The sequence below is a fragment of the Carex rostrata genome, chromosome 9, assembly GCF_964058835.1.
Source record: "Carex rostrata chromosome 9, lpCarRost1.2, whole genome shotgun sequence".
Taxonomy (NCBI): Eukaryota; Viridiplantae; Streptophyta; class Magnoliopsida; order Poales; family Cyperaceae; genus Carex; species Carex rostrata.
Window position 1 is genome coordinate 5,926,842 of NC_135926.1, and position 25,347 is coordinate 5,952,188.

General features: G+C 33.6%; 4 protein-coding genes across 8 annotated transcripts; 1 reads left to right on the top strand and 3 right to left on the bottom strand.

Annotated features, from left to right (window-relative positions):
- Positions 1–1,312: 1,312 nt before the first annotated feature.
- Positions 1,313–2,827, bottom strand: LOC144559149 (Eukaryotic aspartyl protease family protein). Its single transcript, XM_078308128.1, has one exon. It carries the CDS (start codon positions 2,816–2,818, stop codon positions 1,532–1,534), a length of 1,287 nt encoding a protein of 428 aa, XP_078164254.1. The 5' UTR covers positions 2,819–2,827; the 3' UTR covers positions 1,313–1,531.
- An 11,120-nt stretch (positions 2,828–13,947) lies between these two features.
- On the bottom strand, positions 13,948–15,528 carry LOC144559220 (dolichyl-diphosphooligosaccharide--protein glycosyltransferase subunit 4A). Of its 2 annotated transcripts, XM_078308215.1 has the most exons (3): positions 15,380–15,528; positions 14,107–14,245; positions 13,948–14,068 (listed from the first exon to the last, which is right to left on the bottom strand). In XM_078308215.1, the coding sequence occupies exon 2, from the start codon at positions 14,243–14,245 to the stop codon at positions 14,132–14,134; it is 114 nt and encodes a 37-aa protein (XP_078164341.1). In that variant the 5' UTR covers positions 15,380–15,528; the 3' UTR covers positions 13,948–14,068; positions 14,107–14,131. The 2 variants fall into 2 exon arrangements, with proteins under 2 accessions (XP_078164341.1, XP_078164340.1); XM_078308214.1 differs by having other exon boundaries at positions 13,948–14,245; positions 15,380–15,490.
- A 1,821-nt stretch (positions 15,529–17,349) lies between these two features.
- LOC144559221 (uncharacterized) lies at positions 17,350–18,259 on the bottom strand. The gene has a single exon (XM_078308216.1). The coding sequence runs from the start codon at positions 18,137–18,139 to the stop codon at positions 17,600–17,602; it is 540 nt and encodes a 179-aa protein (XP_078164342.1). The 5' UTR covers positions 18,140–18,259; the 3' UTR covers positions 17,350–17,599.
- Positions 18,260–21,516: 3,257 nt separating this feature from the next.
- On the top strand, positions 21,517–24,811 carry LOC144559670 (uncharacterized). Of its 4 annotated transcripts, XM_078308770.1 has the most exons (6): positions 21,517–21,749; positions 22,294–22,786; positions 22,897–22,996; positions 23,087–23,128; positions 23,892–23,989; positions 24,621–24,811. In XM_078308770.1, the coding sequence occupies exons 3-6, from the start codon at positions 22,901–22,903 to the stop codon at positions 24,631–24,633; spliced, it is 249 nt and encodes an 82-aa protein (XP_078164896.1). In that variant the 5' UTR covers positions 21,517–21,749; positions 22,294–22,786; positions 22,897–22,900; the 3' UTR covers positions 24,634–24,811. The 4 variants fall into 4 exon arrangements, 1 of the variants encoding a protein (XP_078164896.1); XR_013513202.1 differs by lacking the exons at positions 23,892–23,989; positions 24,621–24,811 and having other exon boundaries at positions 23,087–23,628; XR_013513201.1 differs by lacking the exons at positions 23,892–23,989; positions 24,621–24,811 and having other exon boundaries at positions 22,897–23,628.
- The last annotated feature ends 536 nt before the right edge of the window (positions 24,812–25,347 follow it).

Below are 25,347 nucleotides of genomic sequence, written 5' to 3' on the forward strand. Positions count from 1 at the left end.
ATGATTTTAAACGGAACCGATTCAATCCATGCTTATAATATAGAAAGCTCTTTAGTATTAATATCGATCTAATCCGTACGAATCTTATAACAGATTTGATGATCGAGATTTATTAACACAAAAATACCCTTTTGAGTAAATGCAGAGGATACGAATTCTGATGAAGGCATGTGCTTATTTTCATACTCGGTGAATTACATGACGTGTCTACTATCTTTTTAATGAATTTTTACAAGGACTATGCCTTTCATTAGAAAGAAACAGATGTCGGAACTTTATTTTTTTTTGGTTTGAAGCCGGTAGGCGCTTTATTATCAAACAAGTAGCATTACAAGTCCTATCTTGGCAGGGGTTTAACTACAACATTTGTACATGTTTTCAAAGAAACTACCATACACTAGCTCTGTATTTTCATTATCTACTGCAACTGAGAGAAAGTTGGAAAGGTGAAGCCAACATAGTGAGCTTGTTCCTTCCGTGCCCAATTAGCCAGGAGATGGGCCTTTGCATTCTCTTCCCTTTTTACATGAATGCAGCGATATAGTGAATTCGTCTTGAGAATCAGAGCAATCTATAACAACTGAGTATATGATCTCCAATCAGCCTCTTGAAGTGGTAGCATTTTCCTAGCTGGATCCAACGTGTCTACCAGAATCTTTGAGTCAGTAAAGAACTGACATTCCCCAACCTGCATGAGTGTTGCTTGTTTAACCGCCATCAAGAGTGCTGTGACTTCCATGTGGAAAGGCGAAATTGCTCTCTGAAAACAATTTGTCTCATACCTAACAAGCTCCTCATCAAGCTCCATTAGATGTCGGAACTAATGGAGCCTGTTATTTATGGTATTACATCAGATTCTAAACAGCAAACAGACTACTAGGGAAACTGATATTTTCTGTTTAAAACCTATTCCAGTCCCAAAATAGAGAAGGGATGAAATGAGTTTAGTTTTGGTATCTTTATTATATTTGTATTTTAAAAATTTTAATAATTCAAAATATGATAAAACTCAAATGCGAAAATAAAATTGTTAAATATAATTTATATTATTTTCTTCAAGCGTATGCAAAAAAATTACGACATTTCAACTATATTTGAATTAGTATCAAACTGTTATAAAATTACACTGACTTTTTTAATATTAAGTTCTTACATTATTAATTCATATAAAAATAAAATTAAAAAGTGATAATTTTTTATGTGCGTGTAAAGAAAGTACTCAAAGCAGTAAAGATCCTATTTATTGATTTTAATTTGACATATACGTTTAGTTTTGATATTACAAAATTAAAAAGTATAAAGACCCAAAAAATAATAATTAAATTATTTAAATCCTCAAAATATCACATTACCCAATAAGTAAAGCAAATTAAATCTTTGACCAACTGATTAACTGCCTGAACTTGCATAGAAAACCTTACAGTTCACACATGCATCTACCCCGACTACAAAGCACACACAACACTACTACATCAATTATTCCCTCAATTACCTCTTAACCGCTGTAAAAACACATAAATTACCCTTTTAATTAGTTACACAGCTCCCGTGCGAACCCCACGCGAGAGTTTGCCACATCAATCACTACCCTCATGTTTTGTTGTTGCAAATTTGCTATCACATTGACCACCTGATTGACATTTGCTGGTGCCTCAGCCATTGCCAGGCATGCAAGTGGAGTAGCACTGCTGTGTATCAGCGAATTTTCCATTGGCAAGGTCAGATCCAGAGCATCCATGTGCAGAGTAATGCTTGGTGCCTGTGCCACATCATTAGTACTGAAACAAGTGTCGAATGCACCAAGTGATGAGTAGCCATTTGGAGCGTTAACCTGGCGCCTGAACTCATTACGCAGTGCCTCATAAACCGGTGCAGTGAACCGAGTTATGACCGTACCGGAGTCAACCACAGTTCCCTGCCCAACCAAAGTGTCAAAATTGAATGAATTTAGTGGAACCTTTACATTAACCTTACCGACACTTATGCCGGTCAAGTTAACATAGTATAGTGATGGCCGGTGTGGGTTGTTAAGCAATGGGGTGTAGCGAATGCTCTTCGGTTGACCGACGGGTCCGAGCCGAAGGGAGCCTGAGAAATAGTAAGATTTGTAGCTTGGTAGACAGTATGAAAAAACACCACCATACATGTTTCCAGTTTGGGAAAGTAGAGACATGGGTCCACGACCGAGGCCGAGAAGGCCTTGTTTAGGTAGGTTGGCAGTGTTGCCAGTGAAAGAGTTGACACAACCGAAGGCAAAGTTTGGAATGGCATCCTGCCCTAGCTGCAGGGTTTCTTGAGAAAGACCAGCAGTAAAGCTTGAATCGCCAACTGATTGTGTGTACGAACAAGGAGTTGTTGTGGCTGTGTTTGGATCAGAGCACGGTGTGCCGGTGAACAGAGGACACCATGTTGAAGCACACTGGAGGGATAAATAGGAAGTCGAGTTGGAAGGGAGGAAATTGGTTGAGGAAGGACAGCCACTGCATGGGCTGCATGGGACCCAGGCAGCATCAGAACTGGTGTCGAGAGAGAGGAGGAGAGGCTGGGCCGGGGAGCCGAGAGAGGCACGCACAACATAAGAGGGGGTGTTTAGCATTTGTTGGCCAGAGCCGAGAGGGATGTTGTGGTAAGGACTGGTCTTTTGGGAGAGGAGAAGGGAGAGGCGGGATGAGTCGGAGCGGGCGAGGAAGAGAGCGGAGTCGAGAGGGGAAGCGGGGAGGCGGCGGTTTACATGGTGGATCGGGAGGTCAGTTGCAGACGTGGAGGTGGTGGATAGGAGGAAGAGGAGAGGGAGAAGGAGAAAGAGAGGGGAGGCCATTTTGTTTTTTGTGGTGAGAATGACAATGGATAGGTGATGTATATATAGGTAATAGGTGACTGTAATAATGATATTCTGAATTCTGATAATGTTCTTATAACATTTTTTAAATTCTCCAGTGCTGTATTCTGATGCCTACAACTACATCTGCCTTTTAAATTTCTCTGTGCACTCGTCCATTCTCCTCCCTTAATCAAGGGTTCTGTTGGGTAATTTATCGATCAGATTTCTTATTGCATATTTAACTATTTTGACAGATAGATTAAGCAAGACATGACATGCATGCTCGCGTGAATGGGACGGTACTCTGATTAGTATCATGGGATCAAATGCCGATCGGACGGCCCTCATTTGATCTGATATCGAATTGAATTTGGTTCGATGCCCAATCAAACCGTCCCGGTTCCAATGTTAAGATGTATTATTTTTTCAATTTGGTGCAAGGAGGCATAGAATTTTCGAATCCTGACCGGGTGGTACGATAGGAGAGGAATCAGAGAGTTCACGGGCAGCCGTTTCAGTCACACCGCATGTCGCGTCCACATTGTCCCGTTCCATCTGTATCTCTCTGTTTTTCTTGTTCTTTTGCACTGAGTTTTGGCAAGAAAAAAAAAAATTCTGTCGTTTTGCTTTTTTATTTATTATATATAATGGGTAATAAGAAAGCATGGTATAAGGTAATGTATACAGGATTGCTGTTCGGAATAGAAAATAAATTGTTGATGTTAATATTAACATGAATTTTATTATTTAAAAAATAATAAAATTGAAGAACCATTTATTAATACAGTTAGATAAAAAAAAATATGTTTTATAAGAATGATGTCAGAATTTTGACCTCTACCTAATTTCATACTAAAAAAGATGAAAAAACTATTGGTACTATTGTCTATATAAAGAAGTCGTCCCTCACTTTAATTTTATAAAATAGAATAATTTCATTAAATGGCTCAGCTTAATCGTTTGAATTTCAAAACTAATTAAATTGTGCTTTGATACTAAGTATATTATACTATTTTAGTAATTTATGACAGCAAATTTGATCTAATCTATATCATGTTAATGTGATTCAAAATTTTATTTAAATTAATTAATTTGTTAATGCACATTATATAAATTTTCACCGATCACTACATACGTATTAAGCCCAAACGAAACGAATAACAAAAAAAAATTAATAGCATTATAATTTAATTCTAAAATATAACAAATAAATCTATACATTAAATACATCATGTATCAAATATCATAAAATATACAAAATCATTATTTTTTTATCTCATTTTTAATTTTTAATTCCCTTTTAAATTATTTTAAAAGATATTATTATTAACTAAGTGAAATATTAAAATATTGTATAAATCAATTTATCAAAAATTACTGATAAAAATCTACATAAAATGTTGATAAATTAATTTTATCATAAATTGCTAAATAAAAAATTATATGAAATATAACATAATTAACTTTGATCAGTCATAACTTGAACCACAAACTCTAACATAATCAAACTAAGAATTACTTGAGTTTTAACTTAATTTTAGACCTCAACCAAATAAAAATAACTTTAGTCGGTCTAAATTGAAATAACCAATTTGGATCTCATTAATCTTAACCCACAACCAGACACCACCATATCCTTTAGCCCAATAGTCCGAGGGATTTGGCTAATATGTTATGGGTTGCATAGAGGCCTCCCGTGCTACGGCTCAATATTCAACTTTTCAAAATCCTAATGGTCGATCCGAACCGTTCATCTTGTTCTCCATATTAATATGTGTTTGGAGACCAAATTTTACATTTTTTTTGAAATTTTTTACTATTTTTTTAGATTTATTGAATATTGTTATTTTTTATGGTCCAGATTTGTCTGAAAAACAGCGATTTTCAATAAATCTAAAAAAATAGTAAAAATTTTCCAAAAAATGTAAAATTTGATCTCCAAACACATATTAATATGGAGAACAAGATGAACGGTTCGGATCGACCGTTTGAATTTTTAAAAGTCGAATATTGAGCCGTAGCACGAGAGACCTCTATGCAACCCATAGCACCGTAGCCAAGTCCTAGTCCGAGTATCCATACCGTAAGTACCTGCAAAAATCTCAGCCGAACGATTTTTTCTTAAGAATCTATCTGAGTAGGATGTACAAGGAGTCTTTAAGATTCATGCCACAGTGAAATGAAAGGTTCGGATCTCATTCTAACGGATTAGGTAGCTGATGGGATCTGAATTCTATTAGCTCGTTGGCCATTTATTATTTCGTCCAGCGTTGTTGCAACGAGCCAACGAGGCTATCGGAATCCTCTCTCCGTTGTATCTGGGTCGGTGGTTATGAGAAACAACTTTTAAAGATTTCATACTTCCTTTTCTGCCGTTAGAATTAGAACTATGCTGTTGGAGTGAAATAATTGAAATACTTTGAAACTGGCAACTAAAATTATTAAATTAATTAATTTTCAGTAACTTCCAAAAATAAATAGAGATTTCTTGTGTACGAAAGGCAGAGGCGAAGGGAGTAAGAGTTAATGGGTAGGGGTGTTCAAATGGTCTGTTCGGTTGAAACTGAATTAAAATAATTAAATTAAATTTTTTTTCGGTTTTCAAAAATAGAACTGAACCGAACCAATTAAGCCTATAAACCGATTAAGAACCGAACTAAACAAACCGAAGTAAATTTTGGTTTGTTCGGTTCAAACCGAAGTAAATCTATTGGTGTCATTATTAATGAAAATTAAACATGTTCATAGATAAGTTGTTCAATTTCATACAAAATATGTTGATGTTTTTAAATAGGAAGCTGATAACAGTGTTCGCGCTACAGTACCCGCAGGGGGGACCACCGAAAATTAAATGTGAAAAAATAATTTTTTGTGGGGATCGCAAAAACTCTACAATTCGATTTTTTTTCCTAAAGTATTAATATCTATGGACGGAAGTATTTATACCTATGAGGTGAACAATTATTTTTTGTGCGGGTATTATAGCACGAAGATAATAGTACCCGCACTGTACCCGTGGGGAGACCACCGAAAATTAAATGCAGAAAGATAACTTCCTGCAGGGACTGCAAAATCTCCACAATTTTAATTTTTTATATATATTATTAATATCTACGTAATATTTTCTTTCAAATGAAATTCATGATGACGTACTTTCAGACTTGTCGTCGCGCAAATATTTATATCTCGTCGTACAAGTATTTATACCTATACTTGCAAGTATTTTTTATATATGACACTGAAAGTATTAATATCTAAGTATTAAAAGTATTTATACTTATACATTGAAGTATTTATATGTATGAGGTCAATTATTTTTGTTAGAGGAAGGCTGACGCGGGGATGATTGGAGAACTCCAAAAATGATAATTATAACAAGTAATGCATCAAAGTATTAATATTTTTTTTAAGTGCTAATATCTTATCTTCTAAGTATTTATAACTACGAAGATATACATATCTAAATATTTTTTACATATGACACTGAAAGTCTTTTATAACTACGAAGGTATACATATCTAAGTATTTTTTACATATGACACTGAAAGTATTAATATTTAAATACTAAAAGTATTTATTCCTATGAAGTCAACTATTTTTGTTAGATAAAAGTTGACGCGAGAACGAGTGCGAAAATTGTAAAAGGGAAACTATATAATTAGTCAGGACCATAGAGAAATGATACTACTCAAATTTTTTTTTTTTGAAACTCTGATAGTGGCTATCAGAAAGGTCACAGTACAGTTAATTACAACTCGTTTAGAAAAAAAAAAAAAATACAACTATACACAACTAATATAAATTGCCACTCCCATAATTGTCAGTAGTACTTAGATACTACTGGAATTTTAGAATAATAATTAATTGAGACTATATAATTAGTGGGGACCATAATATATTATTTCTCTAAGTGTGGGTACTGTAGCATGATTACTGTAGCACGGGTACTAAAATGATTATTCTTTTAAATATTTAAACTAAAATGAAAGAAATAAAGCAATTATTGGACCAAACAAAATATAAACCATACTTGAATCAATATAATTCGGTCAGTTCGGTTTAATCGGTTTCGAAAAATCTAAACCGAATCGAACCATTTAAACCAAAATAATTCAAAAATTCAACCGAATTGATCCATTTAAACCGAAAAACTGAATCATTTAAACCAAAAAATTTCGGTTCAGTTGAAAACCGAACCGTTTGAACACCCCTGAATGGGGTCAATTGACCCCCTTTTTTTTAATTTTTTGGTATTTATACACAGTTTTTTATATGATTTAGAACAAAATACTATGGATACGGTAAATTAACCCTCATTCACAGCATAAAAACTTTATATGATTAATCCCCATAGTCAGAAAGTCTAGCTCCGTCCTTATGAAAAGTATTATCATACATAACCCTGTTTAACACCCAATTTAAATAAGCCAAAACGTAGATGAAACTTTTGCACATCATCCGGCCGATCTTCTTTTTTTTTCTTTTTCTTTTTTGGTTTTTTCAAGTACGAACAGAAAACCAGGACTCACGGGTTGCCTGTTTTTACGAAGAATGCCACTTAACCCCTACTCATTGCAAATCTGGTCATCTGGAAGACAAATAATTTAATGCAGGGTAATATTACACATTTACCTCCAGAAATGTCAATTTTACATAAAGCGTCTCAGCTGATCATTTTCTCCATCTCTTCTGTCCCTAATGTCAAGTCAACATTCAACAATGGATAGCATCTATAATGTTAAATGAGCAGCTTGGACACACAATAAATAAATCCTGATGAAAATTAATTGAATGCTACATAAATATGTCTATATGCGTGTATACGTTTATATCCGAATTAGCTAACAATAAAAATAAAATAAAGATAACTTCAAAACATGAAATTAATAGCTCTGGAGAGTGAGAACTAGGCTTTGATCTAGTGACAATGACACATGATCTCTATGTGAAAGGTTATGAGTTTGAAATTCGGATGAAATAAATTCCTTATTATAATAATAAAAATATTAAATAGTTGGGTGACTTGACCTCCAATATTTACTAAAAAAAAATGGTTCGGGAGAGTAGAGTTCGAAATTATAGATAAATTGAATTCAAGCCGATTTCCAAAAAAGACAACATAAATATCTTATATTTTTTAAGATCTAATTTGTCAAGATAAGCTATGGATCTATGGATACAGGATACTTCTCTTTTACAAATAGCTGTAACCAGCTCTCCTAGACACCTAGTGCAGATTCAGTTTTCTTTCAATTCCCTGGTAACAAAAATTATAAATTGATTCCTCTCAAATAAAAAGTGCTCTTTCTATTGGTTCTCCACTTGATATAATATGATATTTATATCTATGTGCCAAATGGATTCTTTTGTCATGTGTGAATATCTGGCAATCACTTGGCAACAAAAACAGTTAATGCAATTCTGAGCACAAAAACTTGGGACTCCTTATTGGATCACTTTTTGTGTCTGGTAGTATGGATTCGGCTCCACTGTAATTTCACGAAATTCATCAGAGTTCAGGTAAAATTAAAATATCCATCTTATGATTGAATGGTCCAGATCAAATAAAACCTCATTGCTTCACTAGTTCACGGTATTTTAAGGACATTCCAATGAATTTTATAACAGAAAAGGAAGCTCATTTAATTGATATACATTGATAAGTCAAGGCAAACTTTATGTGACGAACATTAAAAAAACATAGTAAAAAAACATTGGACATTTGCTTATGGAGATCATGTTGAATTGTTTGGATTTTAAATGGAGATACAAATTCATGTTACAGACCGATCCTAAGTACCGTATTAAAATGAAGGCAAACATTATGTAACGAATTGATCGCTTAAATGATTAGGTTTTTTATTTATTTTAAAGCCACTAATCTTTAGTTAGTCTTTCCTTCTTCCTCCAAATAACCAAGATAATTTATAGTTTAATTTATGTTCTTGTCTCTCTCAGGGGAGGATTTAGGATTTTTGTTTGGGAGCAAAAAAATTGCGAATTGGGTTTAAATAACTAATCGGGTCAAACCAAGCTTCTAAATAGCTAGTTATAGCGGTTTTGGACCTAAAAAGCTAAGTTACGGGGTAAAACTGCGCTAATTGAGCTACGGCCGCTATAGCGTGTAGCGGCAATAGCGGTCTACTATGCTACATGGGCTTATGATTTTGCAATTTTAATGGGCGTTAATGTCCAGATGAGTTTTTTTTTACTTTATCAAACTATATCAATATAATGAAACATGTGCGAACTATACCGCTATATCAATTAAATTTTGCATTATGCATTATTGTTAGGTTTTCCAAAAATGAAAAATTAAAACAATGCCTAGGGATCTTGTTCGTAAGAAATTAAACTTCAATATGAATATTATAACTTCTTAATCAATTTAGTGATTTTTTTTCTCGATGAGACATGTTTACTATTAGTAAAAATATAAAATATAATTTTTGAAATAAGAAAATGCTATTTATGATAGCTTCCGCTATAGATGCGCTATTCTCTAAAGCTTTTTTTTTTTTTGTCTCCCCGCTATGCCACTATAAATGCTATTTAGAACCTTGGGTCAAATCCATTAACTAATCATGTACTAGATAAAAAAATAATATTTGAACTTATAATTTTTAATACTCTGACTTGTTATTCTAATTACCAATCATAATTTAAAAAATATATTTTAATTTTAACTCTAAATTTAATTCAAATTACAAATCAGAATTTAAGAGGAGAGCAAAAAAAAAAAAAAAGTTCAGAGAGAAAGTAAAGTCAATCAGGACCGATAAATAATAGAAAAATTCAAAATTCAGAGAAGCATTCTGTCCCTCTCTTCTCCCCCAAATCCTTGCCATTACTCATTAAAGTGTTAAAGTGTTTTCATTCAGACAAAATTAAATTCTGATAATTCTTTCTGACGTTTTTTTTTCCAAGTGTTGCGCAAATAATTCATGACACAGCGGCACAACTACCTCATGACCACCAAAGCCCAAACTAGAAAAGCAATAAAAAAAATTATAAAGAAAAAAAATCTGAAATGGCACTTGAACTATTGTTGTTGGTTCAATTGAATTCGTATCCTTTGCAATTTGGACCGTTTGATCCGTGTTGGTACTAATTTTAGAGGGGCCTCGTGCATTCCACCTTAGGCCGAATTGGTTCGGATTCTGATCGGACGGCTAAGATATATTAATTCAAAGTTTGAGTTAATGCAGAGGATACGGATTCGGTTCAATAGATTTATAGACCCATCAACTTATATTTTGTTAATTTGCCCCCCTAAATTACAATAAGAGCATGTGGATCTCGATAAATATTCGGCATGATGATCTGAACCGAGTTGATGTGTTACTAGGATGTCGGCAGTCGCAATTTCCAACAATTTATTTGGAAATGCCTCTAATGATAAGAAAGCTGACTAAGGACTTGTACTTACCGTTAATACAAAGATTTGAAACAAAACTTGATGGTTGGAAAGGGAAATTGATATTAAGAGGCAGGTTTTATTTCAATTTATTTTATGGCTTGCTTTCAACTGCCGAAATGGGTATTGCGTAGAATGGATCAAATAAGGTGGTTTTTTTTGTGGGGAAAAAATGAGGATAACAAGTAATTGGGATACGGTTTGCTTGCCTTGGGGAGGGATGTGAGTATCCAACTTGCATATGAGGAATATATTGTTGTTACTTTGATGGTGGTGACGGGGGTACACATTGTGGACCACTACTATTTCTGTTTTGAAGCGAACAAGGAGCAGGGAACCGGGAACCGGGGCCAATGTTTTGGAGGCAGGTCGGATCTTTCTTCTGGAGAAGTTTGAAGTCCTTAAAACTGGTTTTTATTTGGTGGTCTACAAATAGGAGAATGAATCAGGGTAGAGGATTTTGTATTGGTTGGATGCATGGAACGTACGGTTCACCATTAGCCAGCAGAGGTTTGAATTCGGTATCTAACTTGAATCATGCTTTCTTTGGCGGAGGGGTACAGATGAGACAGCTAGTCACCCACAACTCAGGTTTGCCAATGATGCAATTCACAAGGGCTGTTGATCAGCTGCTTTGGCGAGGGCAAACAGATGGACAATACTCGGCCAAATTTTATGGTCTTTCAAAAGAATATGGAGACTCAAGGTACCTCTGTCAGTTTGTATATTTCTTTATCTACTCCTCAAGAATAGATTGCTGATTGCTCATACATGAGTTGATGATGACAACTTACAAAAGGTTTTAATTGTCAAGGGCGTTGTGAAACATGTGGTTGAATGCACAAAAGCTCTACGGTTATGGGATAGTATGGCTTTTACTTTGGGTGTGCATATTATGCAAAGAGAAGATACGGAGCAATCATCCTTGGATTTAGGGCTACAAGATTGGGACGTCCAACGAACAAGAAATTGTATAGAAACAACGCAACAAGAAAATTCTTTGAATGCATATTTTTCGCTTCAACGTGCTGGAAAATATAGAAACAACGCAACAAAAATTGTTTGAACAAAAGCAAATACCGATACATATTCTGCAAAGTCACGGTTCATGATGCTAAGATGTGGATGCAATTCTGCTAAGAGGATTATTTTAAGGGATTCCTTTTACTGTTGTTTTGGGCACTTGATGCTATGATGTATTTTTTTATTTTTTGGTTACCCCCGACAGCCTCTGTCAGTATTTAAAAAATAAAAATCTGATATTGAAACAAAGTAATGTAGTTGGAGGCTAGATTCACTTCCTTTGGTGCTACAAGGTTAGCTAAGATAAGAATTCATTCTCATTTCCCATAGAAGCATACAACTCATTCCCCATCCTTCCCACCTTGTTTCTTACTATTTCACGTAGCCTAATAATTGGTACCAACTTCAGAGGATGTATATCAATCCAATCAATGCCACGAAGTCACACTAGGGCGCATTTTTCAATAGATACGGTTGGAGCTAGATTAAATCATTATTTATTTTTTAAAGTTAAAATGGGAAAATAAAGGACCGGATGAATTAATAAGCATACTGTACTTTATAAAACATCCTTGCAACGCAGTATGCTTGCTAGCTGTTAAAATATATTTAGTGCCAAAATCAAAAGAATAATAAAATGAGTTCGAAATTGAGAATGTATAAATTAACATATGAAGCAAACAAAAGTTAGATGGCCAAATTGAATCAGAATTTGGATCCTAAAGTAACACAAAATTTGACCTAAGATTCAGATAGTCCAATCAAAATTCGCACGAATATGAAATAAACTCTGTCAGTTCCAACCTAGACCACGCACGAATATGAAATAAACTCTGTCTGTTCCAACCTAGACCGAATTGGTCCAGATTCTGATTGGACGGTCCCGATCCAAACTCACACTTTGAGTTATTTTAGGGATCCAGACCCACTGAACCAACCACAATAGTCTGAGGGCCATTTTCAGACTTTTCTCAATTATAAATGGATAATGTAGCCTGGACCTGGACTTTGTGAACCAACTTTAATTGTTCCGGACCAAGCTCATGAGTAGGTCGAAGAATATTAATTTGATTTTGATGAAATGAACTAGCAATCAGAAGGATCGATTAAATAACAACTCTAGATTCTCGAAGCAGTTATGATCCAGTTCATGTCACCCTTATCTAGTTCAGAAGCAAAAGTATACCAGTGCAAACAGCCAGGTCAGATAACCAGTTTGAGAAAGAAAAAGGGAAAATTTCTAGTGTACCCATACAAATTTTTAAAATAGTTAATATCCTCATGAAAATAATATAATATCTAATATTCTCATACAAACTTAACTTTATTTCTTCTATCCCCTTTCTTTTATTTAACATTTTATTTATTTATTTTGAAAATAAAAGAGACAAATATACCCTCCTTTCTCCTCTCTCTCCTAATCTCCTTCTTGTATACCCTCTTCTACCTATTCTCATCTTTAACCCATGGTGTTTTATTTGGGGAGGCGGAATGAAATTATAAAGTCCAAGGGAAGAATTTTTATTTGTAAATAATTTTGCACTACTATACATTTTTCAAATTATTTTGGCCCACTCACATCGCTATAGGCCTGTATCGAGTGAAGTAGCCTGATGAACTCTGCGTTTTTCTTTTGACCTTCTTATTTACCTAATGAATCTCTTTGACCGTCACATTTCATCTTGAGACTTCTCAATGATGGAAATTGGATGGACATTACAATGAAAGTTTCAGGTTCTCACAAAGAAGAGACTACTAAAAGAACCTCGGCACATATGTCCATTCTTGCACAACAATGTAAGCTTGTATTTAGTACTGGTACATGTCAAGTACCTATACTCTTCACCTTGTCTTTCTAGCAGCAATTCCATAATACTAGGAACAGTGTCGTGTATCAATTTTTTAATCATCGCCTGAAGCACCAACCCAATTGTTCATTACTGATATAAGCACGTCCTTGCTCTGCCATTCATTTGACTAATAACAATCTACATGTAAAACTAACTATTCTAAAATGATCACATTTTTATAAAAATATATATTCATATTCTTTGGGTGCTCTCAGAAAATGATTGATGCCTTGCCATCTCATTTGGATTTATCTTTTAATCCCATCTTCAAATTTGAACCATCTAGAGTGACATTTTCCTTTTTGTAGTTAAGAAATAATTTTTTTTTTTTTTTCCAAATTGTATGTTTCCATCATAATATTGTAATGGTTTCAATCTTTTCAAAACCATGCTTAGAAATTCAGAAATAGTCACAAGTACACTGTTCAAACTAAAGCACTAATTTGCCTAAAGAGACAAAACTCTGTTTTCACATACAATCTAATTTGTTCTCTATGTAGCCTAATTTCTCCTAACACAAACGTCCTCTGAAATAGGCTAGATTTTGACAGCATGCATAGCCATTTGTCTTTTATTAAAACCAGAATAGAAATGCCTGAAGCTTATATAATGAAGGATAGAGAAGAGAGAGGAGGGTATATTTGTCTATTTTATTTTTAAAATAAATAAATAAAAGGTTAAATAAAAGAAAGGGGATAGAAGAAATAAAGTTAAGTTTGTATGGGGATATTAGATATTATGGTGTTTTTATGGGGATATTGGCTATTTTGAATGTTTGTATGGGTACACTAGAAATTTTCCCAAAGAAAAAACAAGCATACAACAACAACAAAAAAAAACCAAAGTAAAATCCTTTTATAAATAATCCATATCAAGGTCTAAATACTATCACATTGCACCAAACAAAGCCAACTCAGAGTTGCTACCAAAAATTCATCTCACATATAAAGGTCCATACTATTAGCCAGTGATAACAGAAAAATTCTTAATACTACATTGCTTGAAGTGAAGTACAGAGTGCTAATTTCCCTCGTATTTTGGATCAGCCATCACGTAATGATATGCAATCACCAAGACAAATATAAAGATGCCGAGAAAATTTGAAAAGAACCCCAAATCCTGATCGTCAAACATCTGAAATTAGAAACAGTAATGATTAAATTTAATAGATCCAAGAATGATTATATGGAATGTTTCGACTAAAAAACATTCGAGCAAAAAAAGGCAGATTCTATCTAGAGATAAGAATTTGCCAAATGATACAGCTCCCTCACCATTGTAAGATATTGACTAGATTATCCCAGGCAGATCTAAAAGTCTATTTCAGATTGAGACGGTCCAGATCACTTCTGATTATTGAATTTTCAGATTCGGGGGCTGTTTGGCCATGAGTGATCTCGGTCATCAGATTCGAAATAGATGGTCAAGGTATGCGTGGGACGATCCAAAATCGGTACAAATGTATTAAAACAAAAGAACCAACATTCCCCCACCCCCCTCCCACAAGGAAATGTTCATGGATGCAAAAGAACATTATAAAATGGGAGTACAATATGATAAACTAAAATATTGAACTCTTCCCATTTTCTTTTGCCATATTGTCCCTTCCATACAAAATTTAAAAACGTAAAATTAAGATTAATGCCAGAGTACAAAATAATTCATAAATCAACAGAGATAACCAGGACAAACACAAGGAACGATAATTTCTTAGAAAACTGTAAATTTCATAGTAGATACAATGAGATGTGAAACTTAATATTACCATGGCCTTACTTAAGATTAAGATTTATAGTTAATAGCAGCAACTTCTAGTAATCAGCAAAAGTGCAAAATATTATCCAAGATACTTTTATGGCTTATAAAAGACCCCTGGATAGTGGTTTAGGGTTTTGTATACATATTAGCTTAATAATAATACCTGAATCTCAGTAGAATACATGCATGAAATAAATTAGTGAAAAATATTTTTTTCTAATGAGGGGAAAATGACTTCTTTTTCTCTAATTCCCTCCATTCTTTTTTTTTTTTTTTCTAATCCTCCATTCAAACCAGATCTCCAACGCTTTTATCTCAATTTTCATCAAGCGTTCTATAGTTTGAACAATAACTCCGATTTGTGTTCTAAATTAGCGCTAATTTTTCTCTCGACTCAACTTGATCTATGCCGATTCAAAAACTACCATCAATAAAATCGTAGTTTCAAGGTAAAACGAAATCGAGCAGATAGTAATATGAATGCATCGCCAGGGAAAATTAATAAGTTACCTTGTCAGATCTGAAGCTGAAAAAAGAGTGCGAGCGCGAAAAGAGAGACTCGAGATGAGACCGAAGAAAATCGGGAGAGAGAGAGAAGGGGCACGATCCCTGAAGGAGATGAATTCAGGGGCAATGAGGCCAGTGACCAAGGCGTTATTACATCAAAAGCCCATTTCCGATAATTTTTTCTCTTTAAAGACCATAAAAGTTATATTCTAGAAGAAGGCCCATATAGTTTAAGGAGCTTCAGCCCAGAAATATTTGACAACTGGGCCTGATTACGAAGGAATGGTACGTATGTTTAGGCAAACTGCAGGAATAGAATACTCCCAGCCGAGCCGAAAATCACTTGGGAGATCAATTATTCAGTTTGAGGGCCTTCTTTTTTTTTTTTTTTTTGGTAAAATATGTTTGGTTCCAAGGAAAAAGTTGACAGGTCGAATGAAAGATCGTGAAAATGTTTTATGGTTTCATCAAATAAAATTTTCCTAGAAATATTATATTGGTTGATTGTAACACCACAAGCTAGAAACTATGATACAATGAGAAGGCGAAACCATAAAACAAAAACAAAAAATATATTATTGTATAAATTTGTTATTTCCAACAAATGGTATGGAATCTGTAGCTTCAATATATATCATCATAACCAAATTCCAAGTACGTCGTGGGAAATTTCCTGAAGTTATATTTTTCTCATTAATGATCCTTTTCATTATTAGTTCTTTCTTTGCCAAACAGAAAGTTAGAGACTAGTATAAAAATCTAAATTGGTATCAATTTGCTTAATTTGCACTGTCAGTAACACTAATAAACCCATAATATATTTCTGAAACTATAATTTAAGCAACAAACACCCTCCCACAAACTTTGAATTTTTAATTTGTACACACTGAGCTTCAATGTCGGTGCACTGATATCCGTTAGAACAGGAGAGTTTATTCAGTCCTTATTCAATACGGTTGCCTCGATCAATAAAAGACACTGACATAAAGTAAGAATGCTCCTTCAATTAATTTGCCTAGACTTGTACTTAGTGACTAGAATTCAATTTGACTGTAGGCTATTTTTCTTCAAGTAGCATTTTTTCCCAGTACCTGATTTTCAGTAGGTTTTTGAGAATATCATCATCAGGCATGGTGTCAAATAAGTTTCGGTAAAATGTTTACTTAAGATGTCAATTTTTCATTTCATGTGTCAGGCGATTTAGTAGCTTAACTGGGTTGGCTTGAGCATAAACGAAATTAGGGTTTTCGAGATTTTCACTTGATGGTGGTTCTACTGCAACTGTAATTGACTTTTTTAATTACGCGTGTTGAAAAGTAATCGATTTTTTTTATTTCTTTGAAGTTTTTATATAGTGCAACCCTTTTCTTAAAATATTAGATGTGTACTTGTAGTCTAGTGGTTAAGATTTTATTTTGCGCTCAAAAGATCTTAAGTTTAAATCTCACTTACCACAAATTAATAATTATGTATCTTAAGTTTTAGCCTCCCCCCAAGCAAGTACATGGTATCTATGACAAGGTAGTGAGATCTGAATTAACTATCTAGGAATCGAAACATGACAGCAATTATTCAACAGTAAGCAGAAACCTCATTTCTCGCTTTGTAAGGAAAAGTGGTACATTCCTTAAAAGCAGTACCAGTAAAAGTTCCAATCCATATGGGCCTGGTGGTGAAGCCAGTTTTTTGCCCTTGACCTTCTTCCTTGCTCACTAGGGTCAGCTTCATCCTCTGCTGCAGCGAAGGGTGTGAAGGAATTGTTAATTTGAAGGGTTGGAGTAGGAAGCAGAGGAGCAGGGGATTGTAGGATGAATGGTGATGGCTGAGGCACACCTGGTACAACTGGCACAGCAGGTGATGGCATTACTGGTACTGGTACAGATACCGAATAAAGTAAATCAGATTAATCTTTCAGCACATGCATCAGCAACCTTTCATTCAAATTTGATCGAAGCCAAGAAAACAACATCCACATCATAAGTACTAACAAAATAAGATAAGAGTGTCTCAAATCATAACCAGTAGACAAAAAATTCAAATGATACCACACTAATTTCCAGATTTACATTGACTAACATAGTCACACTAAATTTCATGTGCGGGTTGGTATAATCCCACATCTCTCCAAAAACAGAAAACCCTCTAATTAAATAGAAGAAACTAACCCTAATTCTTCCTCTACTCTATATTAATAAAACCATGTTAAAACCAAACCACAGCAGTTTACCAAATACCAAAAACATCCTCCCCAGCCGCATCCACATCCACATCTATGTTGAACCCAATTTCATCGGTGTGATTACGACCTCCAGTATCATCTCCCATCAGATCAGAAACCGTAGCCTCCTCATTCACATCAATTCCTCTAAAAACCTCTTCGTCTTCTTCTTCTAGAGCTCCTCCGTTGCTGACAGTTCCCTTCCATGCTAGCACCTTCTTCCTAGAGGTGGTTTTCTGGGGGGCTGGATTGACTGGTTGAGGGTCCACACGGGTGGAGGGGTGGTCGTTGGAGGGCCTGAGTGGGGCCCAGTTAGTAGGGGGAGTGAGGCCCTCGGGAAAACCCAAGGGGAAGAAGCCCCATGTGCAGTAGTACATCTCAGTGCCAGGGACGACTGGAGGAGGAGAAGACAGTTCGACGGCGACGAATGGGCGGCGACAGCTGGGGCACCGGAGCTTGAGGTTGAGGTACTCGCGACCGTACTGGTGCACGTGGCAGCACGCGGGACACGAGGTCCAGAATCCCTGATCCGATTGTCGGCTCATCGCGAGGTTAGGGTTACACCGGTGACCCCTTTTGGGAGGAGGGGTTTTAACGAGGAGTTTGTTACAAAGGGGAAGAGACGAGATTGTGGCGAGGTTGTGGCGGGATCCGATTTTAACTAGAGAGTAGATGTGGAAATAAAATTTGGGGAAATTGAGGAAAAATATTAATTGAACGGATTCACGGCTCCTCTCTTAATTAACACGATATTATCTAAATATTTTAATATATAAGATAATTTTATTCTTTAAAAACAGCTTTCCTCTCGTGTATCACACAAAAAAAAATCCCTAATATTTGTTTATCCTTAAAAGTTATTTATAAAATAAATTAATATTTTGTATTTGTCATTTATATTTTGATCACTTCTTTAATATTTTTAAAGCAATTACAAGAAAAGAAAAGAAAAAATGTAATTATACTCCTCATTCAGTGGAGTTACGATGATTCTTTTTTTTTTATTATTATGATGATCTATATATTGATTTATTTTATCAAGCTTCGCAAATTTTATTGACAATCTACTTTATAAAAAAATATTTTGACAAGTAACATTTAACCTTCATTTTGACAATAAACAAGTAATTTTAATTACATTAGTTCTACCTTCTAAGCATTCAAAAAAGTTACATCTAAAACAATATATATAAACTCTATATAATAAGTAAACAAAAGTTATAATGACGTCATATTTACTTTCTTTGAATTAACTACATGCTATTGTGCAAGTTTCATAATTAAAATCCAATATATTGTTCTAGGTGTATCTTGTTGGAATTTCTGTATTACTCACCGGTTCCTTGAATACATACACTAATACGATATATTTTACGAGGGTTGTTATTTTAAACACAAGAAATTAAATTTAACATCGTGTACTGAGAGAAACTTTTTACTCGAAATATTTATTTTGTCCTTTTATTTTTTTTTATTTCTTATATCTAACTCAATAACTCAGTTAATAAAGAAAGCTAACAAAAAAAAATAATCCTTCTCTTTCACTTTCTCTAAATATCTTTTTAATTTATCATAGATTAGTAGGAGCAAAACTAACATGTGTTGTGTTCATCGAGAAGATTTGATGAGCACAATTCAAAAAATTTATTGAATTGACATGAAACGACGAATACAAACCATTAAAACCTAACTGCTTCACGAGTGATGTGTGATATGCAAAATTTTGAAATTTATTTAATACAAAGTCAAATGGTAAACAAGTAAAGTTTTACAAATTATTTTACAAGTTATGTAAAATTTCAAAATTTTGCATGTTTACGCATCACTTCTGAAGTAGATAGGTTTCAATAGTTTAAATTTTTCGTTTGAAGTCAATATAATAAAATTTTGAAATTGTATTCACTAAATTCTCTTGATCAACACAATACACACTAGCTTTGCTCAATTATAGCACCTTTAGTTGCATGACTTGCATTTATCGGGAGAGTACCTTTAGTTAGTATCTATTTTTTTTCAATATGAACTTATTGTGATTTTATCAATTCTTGTACAACCTGATAGCCACTGTTAGATTTTAAAAAAAAAAAAACAGAGAGAGAGATTTATTGTACAGCACACAAGGTCCTTGCAATTATACATAAATTATAATATTAAAATAATAATCCACGTATTATTATTGTTGTCGTCGTTATTTTACTATCTATTTTGATTTTGTTATTCCGATTGAATTTTATTTCTAACCTATCTCAATTTGTCTGGAATTAAAAACTTAGTTGTTGTTGTTGTCGTATATTTGGTTCACAAACATAGGCATTGATTTTACCATTATATTTTTTATAATTTTATTGCTTAGGAGGTAAACTTTCTCGCCATATTACCCGTTTTAGATAAAATCTACATATAATTTCAAATCATCAAATAAGTATTTTCTAGTATTATTTAGTTTGTCATATGCATTAGAAAAAGAAAAGAAAAAAGTTATTTCTGGATATCTAATAACTTCTATTTTTTATTTTTTTTTATTCAAATAATAACTTCTATTCACATACGCGATAATGCAGAATCAAATTTAGACCAAAATAGAAGGGCCATAAATAAGGATAAATTAGATAAAACATTACAAAATAAGTTATTTCTAAATTTTTCTTTTTAAAAGAGTTAATGAAGTCTATTTACATGCATGGCAATGCATACTAAAATGGAAGCTGATATGAGTACCCGCGCTACAGTACCCACACAGTACCCGCACCTAAACTGCCATAACTGTTTGTGGGGACCAAACTGCTATAACTGCACTTAAGATCTGTAACTTTTTTTTTAATATTAATAGTCAAATCTTGAAGTATGTAGTCCAAAGAACACAAGTATTTATATCTATATAGTAAACAATGTAAATGATAAATTAATTATTTTTAAATAATCATACCCGCACTTTTTTTTGAAATTTCTAATGTCGTACCCGCACCTAAACTGTCATAATTGCTTGTGAGGACCGCAACTGTTCCAGATCTGTAACTTTATTTTAAAATATTAATAGTCAAATCTTGAAGTATATAGTTAAAGAACACAAGTATTTATATCTATATAGTAAACAATGTAAATGATAAATTAATTATTTTTAAATAATCGTACTCACACTTTTTTTTGAAATTTCTGATGTCGTACCCGCATTTAAACTACCATAATTGCTTGTGGGGACCGCAACCGTTCTAGATCCATAACTTTTTTTTAATATTAATAGTCAAATCTTGAAGTATATAGTTCAAAGAACACAAGTATTTATATCTATATAGTAAACAACGTTGTAATTTTTACATAACTACTTGTGGAAACCTAAACTGCCATAATATTGTAATTGGATCCCTTCTCTTTTTACATATGACATTGAAAGTATTAATATCTAAGTATTGAAAGTATTTATATCTATGCACTGAAATATTTATTTTTATGAGGTCAACTATTTTTGTTAGAGAAATGTTGACGCGGAATTAGTGCCGAGGTTTTGAAAGGGTGCTGCTAGAATTTTAGAATAATAATTAGTTAAGACTATATAATATCTTTTTAGAATAATAATTAGTGGACACAATATAATTAGTTGGGACCATAATACATTATTCCTCTAAATGCAGTTACTGTAGCGCGGGTACTGTGCGGGTACTGTAGCGCCGGTACAGAAATAATTATTCTATTAAAATTTAGACCCAAAATAGAACTGCTTTAAATAATACCAAATTAGATATTAAGAGAAAATATTTCTAAAAATAAAATCATCCGAAAATACCATCTATCATTTGAATGAATATTTAATGAATTTCAAAATATAAAAAATTCTGATTCACATTCCCCGGCCTAGCCTTCTCCCCCTGTCCCCGCCATCCTAAACCCTTCCACAATTGAAAAGCAAAATCTGTCGTCTACCTCCATTCAACTCTGGTTTGTTTCTAAGGCCCTTGAGTACACCATGCCGAGAAGAAAGATTGAGATAAAAAAGATCGAGGATAAAGCGAAGAAGCAAGTGACGTTCTCTAAGCGGCGCAAGGGGCTTTTTAAGAAGGCGAAAGAACTCTCGATAATGTGCGGGGCTCAGGTGGGGATTATCGCGATATCAGATACTAATAAGCTTTACACGTCTGAGGAGAACGGGAACCCCACAAGGTACATTTTTTATATACTATTTCTGATATTTTAGGTTTACTGGGTAGAGTTGTTTACGAATTACGATGTAAGTTTGTTTTAATCATCCAATTGCATTTCTTAACGTGGTGTTTTAGTCTGATTTTGTTTATTTTGCTCTGTGCTATCCTCATTTTGAGGTTTCGATCTGTGTTGTTTTCTCTAGGCGGGCTTATCTCAATATGGATGTGCGTTTTGCGAAGTAAAAAGGATGAATATCAAATTTCGAAAGGATTGATCTTATCTTGATATTTCTTGTTTTTTTATAGTGAAATCAGGGATCTAATATATGGTTATCTCCAGGATCAATGGCATATAATATCTTGATGTTTCTTGAATATTAATCTTCTATATTTGACTGACCATGTTCTACATTGAAACTTTTATCTTTATGATCTCAGTTTTGATGAATTGCCTTTGCATCTGTATAATAGTTAGCAAATCCTTGACTTTGTCAAAAAAAAATTAAACCCACAACATTATTCAAATCAGCGAATAATAATCATGTCTGTTATTTTTCATGAAGTATTGATGCGATCCTTGAAAGGTGGGAAACTGGTGAGGCTCCGGAGAACCTCCCTCTTGATTCATTAGATGTATGAGGATATTTCTTTCTTCTATTTAATTTTACACATTTTGGAAATTAGACATACCTTGAATCATGTGTATGGCGCCTAGTTTGGACTAGTACCATAACTGACTCAACGGATTTATATATTTTTTTTGGGTGTTTTTCTTCCTTTTTTTTAAAGTAACACATTACAATTAATGATTATAAATATTAATTAATAGTATGCTAGTTGTACTTGTGTTTAGCCTCATAAAATGCTAGGTGTATGATAGATTTATTTTCAAAGGCACATAAAAATGTACAATAAAATATTTGCTGGAAAAAAAAAACTGAGAAAGGTTTGAACTCATTATTTTTGCTAATGTTGTCTTGTTTTGTAGGTTGAGGCCCTTGAGGAGGAAGTTAAGAGATTAAGAATAAAATGTGCTGAAGAAGAATTGATTGTTAGGTATATAATACACCTCCATTGTTTTATGTTCTGGTTATATCATACCTGTGGAGAAGCAATGATGTTTGAAAAAAACCACAAAATGGCAATTTTCCTGATAATTCTTATAGCCAAATGCAGGGCAAAAACCTTGGAAAGTTATCAATGGAACAGCTTAACCAATTAGAGGAAATGCAAGAAAATGCTTTAAAACGTTTGAAAGCAAAAGAGGTATTTATTTAAACAATTGCACCCTGTGGCTAATATTCCTCTATCTTTATTTAAAATTTAACTGTAATTTTCAACATTTTCTTTATTTAGAGGGAGTACTATGAAAACAAAATTGCTGAGCTTCAAAATAAAGTAAGTTATCTCTCTGAAATTATTTAATTGTGTATGGCGTTATGTCTGATTTAAATCACTTGAATACATCTGGTTGGTGTTCACCTGGCTCCCTAGTACTTGATTATAATATTTTGCGAAAATAAAATAGACAGTTATTATTAGCCGATTAATTTTTATTAGAGAAAAGAAATATATGATGCTTATCAAAACCACAACTAAAATATAAATTTTGGTGGTGCGGATGCATTGGGTCGACTCAATACTACCCAATAATAATATTTTCAGAATAGACATCTGCAGTGCTCCTCAAATTTTGCTGCCATGGATCCATTGTATTTTCATTAATTGAGCCTATATTAATTTCATTTTATGTTCTTTCCTTTTTGCTGGTTGTTTATTCCCAAACCATGCTCAAATTTTGCTACCATGGATCCATTGTTTTTTCATTAATTGAGCCTAAAATTAATTTCATTGTATGTTCTTTCTTTTTACTGGTTGTTTATTCCCAAACCATGCTCAAATTAGGGATGAAGGTAACAAGTGCACTCTGTTTTTTCCTTGCAATAATTTCTCCTATAGTAACATAGTTTGCACAATTCTATATGCAGCTGGCAATAGAGAATGTGGTTTATAACGAAGGGTTTTCGTCTAAATCGGTTGTTTCTCCAGATGAAAATCGTGAGGATTCCCTTGATCTAACTTTGAAGGTAACAAGTACACTCTGTTTTTCCTTGCAATAATTCCTCCTGTAGTAACATAGTTTCCACAATTCTATGTGCAGCTGGCAATAGAGAATGTGGTTTATCAAGATGGGTCGTCGTTTAATTCGGTTGTTTCTCCAGATGAAAATCGTGAGGATGCCCTTGATTTATCTTTGAGGTACTCTTATTTTATTTTTTATAGGGTGCCTATTACTTGTAAGTTGTAACAAATTGTGTATATCTTCAGATTTTTTTTTCTTTTTTTAGAAAATATAAGGGTCATGCCCTCATTGCTTGTAATAGATGAGTTACAAAAGTTTCGGCACTGCATGTTGAATATGCAAAGAATGCTCAAGACATTTGAGCATGAGAAAAACTTAGAAATAAATAACAAAGTAGGAGAAATTCAAAGAAATGGAAATATTGTAAGATATGTAAGAGTTGTTGGGTGCCCTTCTTTTTAGTAGTATCCTTGGTCTTCGATGTATTTCATCTGGCTCAACATCTCACCAGCCATGTATGTCTTTAATTTTACTCTGGAAATTCTGGAGCATCTCTCCCTCCATTTGTCAATTTGTGTTACTAGAACGCTGGTTTTCCTTCTCTGAGTATGTTTTAGAGATGATCAGATCTGTAGGTAACATGAGTGATGATGACATTGTGACCCTTATAGAAATTCCTTCAGAATTGTATTAGTCCAATCCTGAAACAGAGTTAGTGCAAGATTTAATGAACTAGATGAGAGCTCCTTATCTTCTTTATTATTTTCTCTTTTTTCTCGTTGGAATTTAATCTTTCACATTTTGTAGGTTGGGGCGTTAAAAGGTTAGCCTAACAATTCATATAGTTGTTAGCGGCGGGGATATTCTTTTCTCATTCGTTATGTAAATACAAGGGAGCACGATAGTAAAAGTTAATCAAAGTACTTTTTTGTCTCTCTGTTGAAGAATAGCAATAGAAGAAGAATTTCAGTCCAAAGTCATTTTTTTTTTGTACTCTGGAAATTAAAAGATATGAAATTAGTAAAAAAAAAATTTTGCTCTTTATAGTTTATAGCAATAACTGATTCTTTTGAGTAAATGGTTTTTTTTTATCCCTGTGCTGTGAGAAAGCATAAAGCTTATTATCAAACTGACCTGATGCCATTTGGCTTTTCTTTAAAAGATGTCCTGCAATTTGTTCATTAGTTTATTTGATTGTTACTTCATAACATCCTTAAAAAAAAAATGGGTATCTGATTATTTATACCCCCGAGTAGAAATCAAATTTGTTGATTTGCCCTAATCCAATATAGATTCAGGGTTCAACATAACTTTATATATCCCCCACCAGGTTTTCTTATAGCATTCTTGTAGAATAAGTGATGACTACTATTTTTGGTCCCATTTTTTATGACTGAAGATTGTTTAATTTGAATTCAAATCCAGTGCAATACCTGATGAGTCGTCAATTTTAATCTGGGTACGCGACCTGGGAGGATACAGACTGTTCGGTTACGTTTTTCTCTTCTTTATTTTAGAAAGCTTGGTGGATATC